This window comes from Rhinopithecus bieti, unplaced genomic scaffold (assembly GCF_001698545.2).
Source record: "Rhinopithecus bieti isolate Rb0 unplaced genomic scaffold, ASM169854v2 scaffold_3043, whole genome shotgun sequence".
NCBI lineage: Eukaryota > Metazoa > Chordata > Mammalia > Primates > Cercopithecidae > Rhinopithecus > Rhinopithecus bieti.
In genome coordinates, this window is record NW_016804580.1 from 2,789,517 (window position 1) to 2,804,134 (window position 14,618).

At 39.6% G+C, this 14,618-nt stretch overlaps 1 protein-coding gene across 9 annotated transcripts in view; it reads left to right on the top strand.

Annotated features, from left to right (window-relative positions):
• Nucleotides 1-14,336, top strand: part of CACNB2 (calcium voltage-gated channel auxiliary subunit beta 2) — a 424,156-nt gene extending 409,820 nt beyond the window's left edge. For all 9 annotated transcript variants that reach the window (XM_017869210.1, XM_017869218.1, XM_017869213.1 and 6 more), the window contains 5 exons: nucleotides 468-577; nucleotides 7,552-7,703; nucleotides 9,273-9,368; nucleotides 11,409-11,594; nucleotides 12,462-14,336. In XM_017869210.1, the coding sequence (XP_017724699.1) occupies nucleotides 468-577; nucleotides 7,552-7,703; nucleotides 9,273-9,368; nucleotides 11,409-11,594; nucleotides 12,462-12,956 (1,039 nt within the window). In that variant the 3' untranslated portion in view covers nucleotides 12,957-14,336. The remainder of the gene's footprint in view (nucleotides 1-467; nucleotides 578-7,551; nucleotides 7,704-9,272; nucleotides 9,369-11,408; nucleotides 11,595-12,461) is intronic.
• The last annotated feature ends 282 nt before the right edge of the window (nucleotides 14,337-14,618 follow it).

A 14,618-nucleotide genomic window follows, 5' to 3' on the forward strand; every position in this document is an offset into this window, starting at 1 on the left:
AAAAGAAAAATTGGGCCGGGTGCGGTGGCTCAAGCCTGTAATCCCAGCCCTTTGGGAGGCCGAGACGGGCGGATCACGAGGTGAGGAGATCGAGACCATCCTGGCTAACACTGTCAAACCCCGTCTCTACTAAAAAAAAATACAAAAACTAGCCAGGCGAGGTGGCGGGCGCCTGTAGTCCCAGCTACTCGGGAGGCTGAGGCGGGAGAATGGCGTAAACCCGGGAGGCAGAGCTTGCAGTGAGCTGAGATCTGGCCACTGCACTCCAGCCTGGGCGACAGAGCGAGACTCCGTCTCAAAAAAAAAAAAAAAAAAAGAAAAAAAATGAGTAAGGATCCTAACACATATGGTTTGAAAATATGGTCGCTATATATATTTCATACTTAGATGAATTGGGGGCATATACTTCTATGCCCTTTGATTAGACCAATAACCTTAGGGTCTTCCGTGACTGTTTTCTCCAACAGGATATCCATCACAAGGGTCACCGCGGACATCTCACTTGCCAAACGCTCAGTATTAAACAATCCCAGTAAGCACGCAATAATAGAAAGATCCAACACAAGGTCAAGCTTAGGTAAGTCTGTGCAATGAGCTTACGCTTTTTAAACTCCTCTCCTGATGTTGATGATGAGAAGATCTAACAAGATGATAATTCTATGTGTCACAGAGTATAGAAAAAACAGGCGTGTGCTGCCAGTAGCTGTTGCTATGGTCTTACTGATTTCATGGTGTGGAAGGATTTGTTATGATAGTTTGAAGTTAAGAATTCCACAGGCTGTCAGCATTAATGTTTTGGTTGTGGTTTGTTTTCACTAATGTGAGCTTTCGTGTCTGCAGACTCTGAGATCTCCTGGCTTTGCATCAGTGTTACCATGAGCAAGTTTATTAACCTTTTGAAGTTTCCATTTCCTCATCTTAAAAAAAGAAATAACTACCTCCTAGAATTATTGCAAGGATTAAACATGATACGTGCGCAATAAATGATAGCCATTATTATGCTAAATATTCCTTAATTCCTGATGTATATCAATAATGAAATCATACTTGGAAGAGTATAATTTGTGTGTTTGGAAATTGGTAAAGGATGAAGTCAATTCCTGGCTATATTCATTGATAGATATCGATATGTTTTATTTGTAAAAACAGTGTAGGGAGTTATTGTGTTTACAGGATGGTATGTGGATACTGCTTATTAACATGTACTGAATTGATCAAATTGAAACCCTTCTGCTGCTATTTAATCTTTTTGGTATGTGCTTGGAGTTTTAGGTTAATCACTGTTACACAAGTTGCTTATTGGATTGTTGGGTTTCTGTTTTTATAAAGTAAACTTTCTGAGAGTTGTGTCAGATCTTTGAGCTTAATTTTTCTCTGTTTATCGGTTAGATATACAAATCCTCTGAGAGGCTGGTTTCTAACATAGAAGTTCTTCATTTACTCTGAAGTATGATTATATAAATAATAGAAAAACTATTATAAATAATAAGCTTTATCTGTTAGCAATGAGCATGATACATTATAGAACTCAGTTTTGTTTCTCACCTAACAACCCTTCATTGGCAAAACTTCAGTAACAGGTTTAGAAATATATTTGAGGAAAAAATGTAATCATGTGTTTTGCTTACAGCAATTCCTTTTTATGTCCTTATCATCTGTCACACTTAAAACTCTTTCCACACATCATTTGATGCTCACAAGAATTACTTTTTATTTTGCTTTTTTGAGGGAGGGTCTCACTCTGTTACCCAGGCTGGAGTACAGTAGTGTGGATCATGGCTCACTGTGCCTTGACCTCATAGGCTCAATCAAACCTCCCACCTCAGCCTCCTGAGTATTTGGGGCTACAGGCACATGCCACTACATTGGGCTAATTTTTTATAGAGATGGAATCTCACTATGTTGCCCAGGGTGGTCTCAAATTCCCAGGCTCAGGCAGTCCCCCTGCCTTGGCCTCCTAAAGTGCCAGGACTACAGGTATGAACCACAGCACCTGGCCAAGAATTATTATAAAATGTTCATTTCATAGATTAAACTGAATTAACCAAGTCAGGTCATTTTTTAAGACTCATCAGTGGAATCAATTACTTAACAGATTTCCTTAGATTGCCAAGATTTTTTTGCAACTACTGATTATACATTGTTTTTAAATGAATCTTCCAGTCTATGTATTTCATAGAGCATACACTAGATACTAAAAATCACGTGAAAGCCCACAAATAAAAAAATGAACTGATGAAGCCCCTTCCCTCAAGGAGCTGGGTGTAGCCATAAGGCGAATCAGTGAAGAGCCCGTCGAATAGAGGGTGATGAGCAAAGTGGTCCAGCCATGAACTGGCTGCCAAAGAGCTGATGCTGCAGGAGGCACAGGGAAAGGCTTTTCCAGGGAGCTGATCCTGAGCTGAGACTTCAAGATGACAGGATTTAGCCAAGAAAAAGGGAAAGGAGTGGAGAATGGGTGACAGTGATTCGAGACAGTGAAAGCCACAACAGGCTTCAGAAAAACATAGGTGCTTCATTTAAGCTAAAATATATGGTTTTAAAAAGAGGGAGATGCGAGATGACACCAGAGAGATAGGCAGGGGTAAGATGTGAAAAGTTTGGAGCTTATTTGTATTAGTCTGTTCACACGAAGAAAATGTGATCATGTGTTTTGCTTACAGCAATTTCCTTTTTTATGTCCTTATCTGTCACACTTAAAACTCTTTCCACACATCATCTGATGCTCACAAGAATTACTGCTAATAAAGACATACCCGAGACTGGGTAATTTATACAGGGAAGATGTTTAACAGAATCATAGTTCCAAATGGCTAAGGAGGCCTCACAATCATGGTAGACGGTGGAGAAGGAGCAAAGTGATGTCTTACATGGCAGCAGGCAAGAGACAGCGTGTGCAGGGGAACTTCACTTTATGAAACCATTAGATCTCATGAGACTCATTCACTATTAGGAGAACTGCATGGGAAAGACCCGCTCCCATGATTCAGTTACCTCCCAGCAGGTCCCTCCTATGACATGTGGGAATTATGGGAGCTACAATTCAAGATGAGATTTGGGTGGGCACAGCCAAACCATATCATTATTCTTAAGTTGGTAGGGGACCATGTACAGACCAGAGGGATTCATTCATTTAGCATATACTTGAGTACCAACCATGTGCCAGGCATTATTTTGGTGCCCAGGGACACAAAAGTAAAGGACACAAAGTACTCTTTCTCAAAGTGTTTGTTTTACAGGAAGACATGGACAAAATCTTGTATATACAGACAGACAGAGATGGTTGGTCAGTGGTTGAGAATTCTAAAAGCAGCAGATCAAGGAGTAAAGAGTGAGCCAAGGAGGAGGCTGTAATTTTATTATAATAAAAATGCAAAAGTACAAAATGCAAAAAATAAAAAATGCAGTTGGACAAAGTCATCTAACACCAAACCCATTTTATAATAAAGTGTAGAGTATCTCATGTGATGTGTTGAATACTAAAAGTGAGAAACAGAATGGTTGCATGGGGACTCAAAGTTTGGATCCTACTGTACGTATATTGCTTTCACACTCTGTAAAGTTGAAAAATCTTTAAGTCAGACCATCGTAAGTCATGGACTGTCTGCACTTACTGTAGGCCAAGTACTGTAATAATTGTAAGGGAAGCTTTGCATATGGATTCGTTTAGTCCTCATTTCCATAATACAGGTAAGAATACTTAGGTTCTAAGAGGTTCAATATGTTACCCAATGACCTTACAGCTCTATGAAGCGATGACGCTTCACTTCTGCCCCCCGAAGTCACTTTGATATGTGGCAGTGGGGACAGAGAAGCAGAATTTACTAGTGTGGGGAGAAAGGTGGTTAGAGAAGGCTTTACAGTTTTGTAAGATAAGGCAGATACTGGTCAAAATTAAGAGTTTTGTGTGTAGTAATTATGAAAATGGCATTGGAATAACACATACGGCATTAAATAACTTATACTAGAGCTATCTCCAGGTCTTAATTCCTAACTGACCACTTAGGTGTCTCTCAACACTAGCCACAATGAAAGTAACCGTCTCCACTCTCTATTATTACAGTATTGTTTGATTACAGAAACCTCCTTCTAAATAAGTTAACTTCTGTTTTTTGTTTTTTCATTTCAAAGCACCCAGGTTTTAAGACTAGTACTCATCAGTTGTTTTTCCTGAGTCTTCTCCTCCTCCCACTCTGATAGGCCCCAGTGTGTGTACTGTTACCCTCTATGTGTCCATGTGTTCTCATCATTTAGCTCCCACTTACAAGTGAGAACATGTGGTATTTGGTTTTCTGTTCCTGTGTTAGTTTGCTATGGATAATGGCCTCCAGCTCTATCCATGTCCCTCGAAGGACATGATCTTGTTCTTTACGGCTGCATAGTATTCCATGGTGTATATGTACTATGATTTCTTTATCCACTCTATCATTGATGGGCCTTTAGTTTGATTCCACATCTTTGCTATTGTGAATAGCGCTGCAGTGAACATATACGTGTATGTATCTTTGTAACAGAATGATTTATATTTCTTTGGGTATATACCCAGTAGCGGGATTGCTGGGTCAAATGGTATTCCTATCTGTAACGTCTCTGAGGAATTGGCATACTGTCTTCCGCAATGGTGTAACTAATTTACACTCCCATCAACAGTGTATAAGCATTCCTTTTTCTCCACAACCTCAACAGCATCTGTTATTTTTTGACTTTTTAATAATAGCCATTCTAACTGGTGGGAGATGGTATCGCACTGTGGTTTGATTTGCATTTCTCTAATGATCAGTGTTGTAGCTTCTCTTCTGTATCTTAGAGGAAACATTGATTCTTCTTGGGTGTTGTTTAATAGATATTAGAGGTATAAAGCATGGAAAGGTATTACTCATTTTTCAGTTTGGTTTAATTCAGTGGGTATACGAAACTGTGGGATGTGAGGAGTTGAGGAAAGCTTGTTCCCCTCTTCAAGATGCTGAAGTGCATTCTTTCATTAGCTAGGGTCATGTGCGTCCATGTGAAGAGACCACCAAACAGGCTTTGTGTGAGCAACAAGGCTGTTTATTTCACCTGGGTGCAGGCGGGCCGAGTCTGAAAAGAGAGTCAGCAAAGGGTGGTGGGATTATCATTAGTTCTTACAGGTTTTGGGATAGGCAGTGGAGTTAGGAGCAATGTTTTGCCGGCAGGGAGTCGATCTCACAAAGTACATTCTCAAGGATGCGGAGAATTACAAAGAACCTTCTTAAGGGTGGGGAAGATTACAAAGTACCTTGATCAGTTAGGGTGGGGCAGAAACAAATTACAGTGGTGGAATGTCATCAGTTAAGGCTATTTTCACTTCTTTTGTGGATCTTCAATTGCTTCAGGCCATCTGGATGTATACGTGCAGGTCACAGGGGATATGATGGCTTAGCTTGGGCTCAGAGGCCTGACACTAGGCCAACTCAAAAGAATCAAATTGACTTTCAGTTTCAGAAACAAACATTGGGGGAGTTTCTGACATTTCTTTATTACAGTAAATTCTGAGCATGATATACTCTGTCAAAGGAAAATTCCATGCATGGATACATTCCTTTTAAAAGCATCATTTTACTTTGAAGTCAAAAGTATTATCAGAATTTGTCATCGATCCTTAAGGTTGTATCTACTAATATGGTGTTCCACCAGGATTCTGAAAGTCCACTTTAAAATCTTTTAAAAAATCTTTCCCTTTAATTAAAGGAGTATAAAGTATGTATGTAAGGCTACCAGAAATATCTTTATATATGTGTATATATTAAAACATATGTTAATATATTGATATAATAGAAAGAATATCTGTATATGTAATATTTTTTAAGGTTATCCAGATTTTATACAATAAGCACATATTAGGGCCGGGCACAGTGGCTCATGCCTGTGATCCCAGCATTTTGGAAGGCTGAGGCGGGAGATCACTTGAGGTCAGGAGTTTCAGACCAGCCTGGCCAATATGGTGAAACCCTGTCTCTACTAAAAATACAAAACATTAGCTGGTCCTGGTGGCACATGCCTGTAATTCCAGCTACGTGGGAGGCTGAGGTGAGAGAATCACTTAAACTGGGGAGGCGGACGGAGGTGAGCCAAGACTGCACCACTGCACTTCAGCCTGGGAGACAGAGCAAGACTGTCTCCAAAAAAAAAACAACAACAAAAAACCACACACATATTAAACTTACAATCAATAAAAATAGTGCTCAATCCTTTAAAAGCAAGGAGTTACATGGGATGCTGTGACTGTCTGAACACTTACTATTAACATATGAAACAAAGATGGAAATCTTTGTGATCAGATTTCTTAATTCTTACAATAAACAAGGTTGGAACTTGACTGGGGTTCAGTGGCCCACTGTTATTTTAAAGCTAGTATCTCATGTAGTTTGGGCCCTGATTTTTTAAAGATATCTAGGTAAACAAAAGGACTCAAGTCATAACATACTGTGAGGCAGATGGATTAGTGACCAGAGAGATACCTTTTCTTCAATAATGTACTAGTTAAAATTATCTCCAGGAAGCTTCTGGCATGAATCGAACTGCCTAAGAGGAATTAAAACGTAATTGTAAATCCACATTTGCTGGCATAAAAGTCTCATGGAATTCAACCTGCACGACTGCAGCGGTAACTGTAAGCTGGGTACTCTGCTTTATAGACCTATGCTGCCTAGTCATAGTAGCTTCTGGCTATTTATTGAATTTTAAAAATGTACTTGCCTGTTCACACTAGCTATAGTTCAAATGCTCAGTAGCCCATTAGCTACTTGCTGCCACGCTGGATCACATATAGAGGATATTTCCCTCATCGCAGAAAATGCTGTCAGTCCTGTTTTTGACTCTTTGGAGATCATGGAACAGTAGATGAACTGAATGTAATTTTCTTGGAGTTCAAGTAGATACTTAAATGTTTTGTGATAAATTTCTACAAATTTTATACTTTAGATTTCTGTAGTGCTGCCTCTGAAAACTGCCCTTTTCAAGCGTGACTATTAAAGGGGTATTCCTCTGGTTGGAAAATATGAGGTGTGTTTTTGGATAAGTTTGTTACTGGTGCCATTCACGTCTTTCCTGTTTGATTTTGTATTTCATCTTGTTAATAAACATATCTAGACGGCATAGATGACATGTAAACATAGATCAGCCCATGCACTGAAAGGAAAACTTGTCGTGGTTGCTAGTGCAATGTGGTCTGCAATGAACACATGGAAGATAGCTCAAGCTTCTTATTTTACAGCAGTTTTATGAAATGATTTCATAAAGTGGAAGCACAAAGAATGTCAGCAGAGAGCTAAAAATTTCCACAATCCAAGTATTATACTAAAAGTAAATTCTGCAGCCGGTTGAGAGAAAAATTCCTTACATCCTAATGATGTGTGGAGAAAGAGCCCTTTCTAAGAGGATAAATTACTGTTGTAAACTTTTATCAATTCTGTTGCCTATAAGCATTAACATAATGGCTGACCTACTCACCTTTCTGTTGAAGAAACAGTATACCATTTTACTTTATCTTAAAAATACTGCACTTTAACTGAACCGTTTCACCCTTTACAGCGGAAGTTCAGAGTGAAATTGAAAGGATTTTTGAACTTGCAAGAACATTGCAATTGGTGGTCCTTGATGCAGATACGATTAATCATCCAGCTCAACTCAGTAAAACCTCCCTGGCCCCTATTATAGTATATGTAAAGATTTCTTCTCCTAAGGTAAGTAGGATTGCTACTGTTTGCTCTATAATCAAATTTTAGTAAAATGTATTTTATGTTCTGCTTTCTATAATTAGGCTATTGTAATAGCCTTTATGATGTACAGAGAATTTGAAGAGATATGATGGTCAACAATTTTTAAATTGATATAAACAAGGCATGGTTAGTTTCATGGCTTAGAACAGCTGTTCTCAAAGTGTGGTCCATGGATCCCTGGAGGGTCTTGAGACACTTTTAGAGGGTCCATTTAAGTAGTCAAAACTACTTCCGTGATAATACTAGGACACTATTTGACATTTTCACTGTTTTGACATTGCAAGGCTGATGCAAAAGCAATGGTGGGTAAAACTGCTGGCATCTAAGCATGAATCAAGACTGTGGTATCAAAGTACCAGAAGTTAATGTATTCATCACCACTATGCTTTCCCAGTTTAAGGGGGAAAAAAGCCAATTTCACTTACTGTCCTGATAAAGTAGTATAGTTTATTACTTTTATTAAATCTTGACTTTTAATATTCAGTGTAATAAAGTACACACAAAGCTCCTGCTGCATACCAAAAAGTGTCTGAAGGACAAGCACTGGTGTGATTGAGTTTTGAACTAAACTAGCCATGTTTTTCATGGAATACCATTTTTATCTCCAACAACAACTGTCAGGCTATGCTTATTCAGACTTGGTGTAGCAGATATTTTCTTGGACAAAATAAGCCTGTCACTTCAAGGAGAACAGCATGTGTTGCCAATGATAAAACTCAAGCTTTCAGAAAACTTGCATGCACCTCTGAGGACTTAGAAGCTTTCCAATAAAGATTTCTCTGATGAGATCAATGGTAATATTAATGAATATGATGTTTTAATACTGTATAATGAAATATGTCAACATTTGGAAGATCTGAAGTCAGTGAACCATTACTGTTTGTATGATCAATGAATAATGTTACTTTCAAGACAGACCAATGGAATGTCATGGAGGAAGAACATTTCACTGCAGGTTTCAGATTCCACATAACAACTAGTCTTTAAGAAACTACCATTTGTTGAGTTTTAGTGTAGTATCAAAGAAGACTATACTAAATTGTTTCTCCTTTTCTCAATTACAAATCTGTAAGAGGTTGGATTTTCTTCACATATTTCAACCAAAACAAGACACTGCAGCAGGTTGACTGTAGAGGCAAACAGGAGACTGCAATTGTCTTCTATGAAGCCAGCTGTTAGAGAGATTTGTAAAAAATGTAGCTATTTTTATTTAAAAAAAAAATTATTTTAACATGTAGCAGATTTATTGTGAATTTTTAAATGTTTTAATAGTTTTCCATTTTAGCTTCTTTAAAGAGGTTGTGAGACAAAATGTTTGAGATCTGCTAGCTTAGAAAAAAGAATGTGAGTGCTTAAAGCTTGCAACTGTGATTTACGTTAACATGTTAATTTTGCAGATAATCTTATAGCTCCATCTATTATGAGCCCCTTGTGCTGTATATAAAAAGGCCCAAGAGAAAGGAGTCAATAATGTACCTTGTTCTTTACCTGGGTGTAGTTATTACTTTGTTAAAAACTCATTATCTTTTACAGGTTTTACAAAGGTTAATAAAATCTCGAGGGAAATCTCAAGCTAAACACCTCAACGTCCAGATGGTAGCAGCTGATAAACTGGCTCAGTGTCCTCCAGTAAGTTATCTCTAATATACAGCATAATCCAGTTACAGAGATCAGACCTGGTTTTTTTTTTTTTTTTTTTAAGACGAGGTCTTGCTCTGTTGCCCATGTTGGGAGTGCAGTGGTATGGTCTTAGCTCACTGCAGCCCTGAACTCCTGGGCTCAAGTGATCCTCACGCTTCAGCCTTCCAAGCAGCTGAGACTATAGGTGCATGCCTCCATGATCGGCTAACTTTTTTTCCCCCCTATAGAGATCTTTGTCCTTCCCCCTGCTAAATCTTCCTGTATTGCCCAGTCTGGTCTACAACTCCTGGCCTGAAGTGATCCTCGTGCCCTGGCCCTCCAAAGTGTTAGGATTACAGGCATGAGCCACCATGTCTGGCCAGAATTGGCATTATATTTTGAAAAAAACCCTCAAACACCTGTCAGGGAAGAGAATCCTCATTACTTAAAGTGGTATTCATTCCAAAGTAAACTGTCCTCCCTCCTTCCATGATCATGTTCCTTCCATGATCATGTGTTTTACGCACAAGTAATCCAAATGATGATTATAGCTTACAAAAAGCTTCAGTACATCCTGCAGTAACTTCACATTGCTAATATCTAACACAAGATCCTGGTTCCAAAAATTTGGCTTGTATGATGAGTCTATTTGGAGTTGGTATATTATTCATTTCTGATCATAGGGAGCAAGTTGTCTGCTCTTAGTAACTGTCTGAGAAATATTTTCACAAGGTCTTAAATCAATTTCTAAGGAATAAGTTAACTAGATTCTCACTTGTCGTCTATGCTTTACATAAAATGTCTTGGGGCTATAGAGCTTTCCTAGGTTTAGTTTTGGAGGTAGGGTCTTGCTCTGTCGCCCAGGCAGGAGTGCAGTGGTGGCCTCTCGGTTCACTGTTGCAACCTCTGCCTCCTGGGCTCAAGTGATCCTCCCACCTCAGCCCTCCAAGTATCTAGGACTACAGGCACATGCCACCATGCCCTGCTAATTTTTGTATTTTTAGTAGAGACGGGACTTTGCCATGTTGCCCAGGCTGGTCTTAAACTCCTGACCTCACGTGATCCATTCACCTCAGCCTCCCAAAGTGCTGGGATTACAGGCATGAGCCACTGCGCCGGGCTTTTTTTTTCTTTTTAAGCATAGCTATTTCAGGCGCTATGAATATTTGATTGCTTAATGTATGTTAAAATTTATAATAAACACTAAAAAATCTTTTGAAAGGTGACTTTTTTTCTTCTCTGCTGAACTGTGAAGTTTGGACAATGTCAAATTATCAGTGGTTTCAGCTGCTTCTGCCAAATTTCACATCCTAATCTTACCTTATTAATTTCTAAATTCAGATTTCATAATCTTGGGCCAGGCATGGTGGCTCATACCTGTAATACCAGCACTTTGGGAGGCCAAGGTGGGCAAATCACCTGAGGCCAGGAGTTCGACACCAGCCTGGCCAACATGGCAAAACCAGCAAAACCCCATCTCTACTAAAGATACAAGAATTAGCCAGGCTTGGTGGTAGGCACCTGTAACCCCAGCTACTTGAGAGGCTGAGGCAGGAAAATCGCTTGAACCCAGGAGGCTAGGGTTGCACTGAACCAACATCAGGCCACTGCACTCCAGCCTGGGCAACAGGCTCTTTTTTTGAGACTCTTGTCTCAAAAAAAAAAAAAAAAAAAAAAAAAAAAGAAAAGAAAAAAGATTTCATGATCTTGATGTCAAGAATAGGCTTCTATCCTATTCTGTTCAAATATATATACCTCTCTTTTGTACCACAGTATCCATGCCTTTTTTCATTGCTGATAGACAACTTTTCTGTGCTACCATACCCTTAACAATTGTTACCTTTCTGGTCATTATTAGTTAAGCATTCAGTGCTCTAAACAATGATTTGAGGTAGTCAGACACTTGCTAACTAAATAAAAAAGGAGATAGTAGCAGCGCTTATAGAAGCAGGAGCAAGTACAAAGGGGTGCAGCTCATGAGCCCCTTCCTCCTCTTATGGAGGTGGGAAGGGGCTGCGTCAATGTGGTCTGGAATGTCTGCCTCTGCAGGAGTTGTTCGATGTGATCTTGGATGAGAACCAGCTTGAGGATGCCTGTGAGCACCTTGCCGACTATCTGGAGGCCTACTGGAAGGCCACCCATCCTCCCAGCAGCAGCCTCCCCAACCCTCTCCTTAGCCGTACATTAGCCACTTCAAGTCTGCCTCTTAGCCCCACTCTAGCCTCTAATTCACAGGTAAGGGGAGTTTTTATATATATATCTATAGATACAATCTTCATAGGAAAAAAGGTGGCCTATGGTGACACCTCTAGGATTCAAGCCCAGTAGCCTGCTTGGGGCTTGTTCTAGTATATTAACTCAAAGCAAGTCCAGCATGAGCCATGTACCTGTAAGAAAAGCACCATCGACAGAATATACTGGGAACAAACACAGACTACAGAAACTTTATACAGTAGAAACTTTCTACTTTAAACAGTAGTATAGACTCTGGAAGTGGATCACCTGGATTCAAATCCTGGCTCCACCTCTTACCACTTGTGGGGCAGATAACCTGGGGCAAATTTCTTAACTGTTCTTACCTCAGGAATAATAATGGCAACCTGTCCATGAGGCTGCTGGAATTAGTAATCTCATGAGATGATCTTATAGGGCTGTTGTATTAATGAGTTATTACATACAAAGGGTCTAGAACAGTGCCTGTCCCATATTGTATCATTGTATCATATAAGGATTTGCTATCTTTAATATTATCACAGACAGTCAAGCAGAGAGAGATAGTTAAGTTTACACCCCTGTATAGAAAAATCTCAGGGACCTGCAACTATATTTGAGCCGCAGGAGAATATATAAAAGAATACTTGCCCTATTTTTTTTTTTTTTTAAGGAAAAGGTTACCATGCACACTGTTCTAGGCACTTACAAAGTCCAATTTAATACACTACAAGCCTTATAAATGGCACTGGATGTTACCAAAGGGATGAAGCTAGGTTAGACTTCATTTCGGATGCTTAAAAAGGACTCCACTTGAATGCGCTTGTTCTGGGACATGTTCTTTACACACTGACCTTGGTTAATGCCTTGGTATGCTCCTTTTGCTGCCAGGGTTCTCAAGGTGATCAAAGGACTGATCGCTCCGCTCCTATCCGTTCTGCTTCCCAAGCTGAAGAAGAACCTAGTGTGGAACCAGTCAAGAAATCCCAGCACCGCTCTTCCTCCTCAGCCCCACACCACAACCATCGCGGTGGGACAAGTCGCGGCCTCTCCAGGCAAGAGACATTTGACTCGGAAACCCAGGAGAGTCGAGACTCTGCCTACATAGAGCCAAAGGAAGATTATTCCCATGACCACGTGGACCACTATGCCTCACACCGTGACCACAACCACAGAGACGAGACCCACGGGAGCAGTGACCACAGACACCGGGAGTCTCGGCACCGTTCCCGAGACATGGATCGAGAGCAGGACCACAATGAGTGCAACAAACAGCGCAGCCGTCATAAATCCAAGGATCGCTACTGTGAAAAGGATGGAGAAGTGATATCCAAAAAACGGAATGAGGCTGGGGAGTGGAACAGGGATGTTTACATCCGCCAATGACTTTTGCCCTTTTGTGTGTGTGTGTGTGTGTTTTTTTTTTTTTTTTTTTTTGAAGTCTTGTATAACAGCATCCCCAAAACAAAGCCTTTGGGGTCTACACTGCAATCATATGTGATCTGTCTTGTAATATTTTGTATTGCTGTTGCTTCAATAGCAATAGCATGAATAGAGTATTAAGATACTTTTTCTTTTGTAAGTGCTACATAAATTGGCCTGCTATGGCTGCAGTCCTCCGGTTGTATACTGGACTCTTCAAAAACTGTTTTGGGTAGCTGCCACTTGAACAAAATCTGTTGCCACCCAGGTGATGTTGGTGTTTTAAGAAATGTAGTTGATGTATCCAACAAGCCAGAATCAGCACAGATAAAAAGTGGAATTTCTCGTTTCTCCAGATTTTTAATACGCAGGCACTTGATTTGCATATTCATTCATGGACCACTGTTTCTTGCTTGTACCTCTGGCTGACTAAATTTGGGGACAGATTCAGTCTTGCCTTACACAAAGGGGATCATAAAGTTAGAATCTATTTTCTATGTACTAGTACTGTGTACTGTATAGACAGTTTGTAAATGTTATTTCTGCAAACACCTTCTTATTATATTATATATATATATATATATATAAGTTTGATCACACTATTTTAGAGTCTTAATGCCAAGTCAGCAGATTTGCTTTATGAATTACAGGGACTAGAAATGCCCACATTCAGGAAATTTGTAATAACATTGTCTAGACACCTATCCTCATTCTAGTAGAAAGATTGTACATACTGTAAATATGTGTGATTGCTTGACTTGAAAAGGTTTGAATTCTGAATGTTATACCATCCTTGTAAGTTTGTAATTTTCACCATAAATTATGGTAGATATAAAACTCCAGAGGTTGTTCTACTCCATACAGTTCACACTGATTGTGACACATTCTTAGTAGCTAGTGTCTGTTCTAGTCACTGCACTGGAGTCTATGAGCCGGAACTGGCTATACGCACGTGTGTGTGTCTGTATGTAAGAGTGTGCACGAGTGACTGAATGGCTGAGATGAATTGGAATGCTGAAGACTAGTGAAGAAACTAAAGACTGATATAGAGCATTCTGCCCACCTGGCTCTGTATTTAATTGTGCTATATGTTGCTTTAATAACCCATTGAGCAGTCAGGGAATGTGAGTAAGCTTGCTGCCAAAGGTAACTAGGAAAGCATTCATCTGCTGCCTCCTTGTTTTTGCTCCTAGAGAGTAAAAAATACAGGCAATTTTACTGTGAGTGTTTCACTGGAAATGTACAATCTTTGTGTGTTAGAGTATTTGTTTTAGTAAGAAATGTTTACACAGCTTGTGGAATTATTTCGTGGGAAAATAAATTTTTATAACTTCTCCCACTTCATTTTCTAACCTTGCCTATTGTTCCTGTTGTTTACCTCCCAGTTACCTAGCATTCCTTCCCACCACTGACTCCAGCAGGTTCACTGTCTGTCAGAACCCAGAAGTGCTTCTTATAACCAAAGTTTCTGTTTTTCAGAAGTAATCAGGGCAAAATGGGGTGACCTGAAGTGAATAAAATGTTTAGAATATTATCCTACATAAGACATCTACACGGAAGGGGAACCTTGAAGACATTATCTCCATGCCTCAATTACACTGCTGTAAGAAGCTTTTGTCATCATGT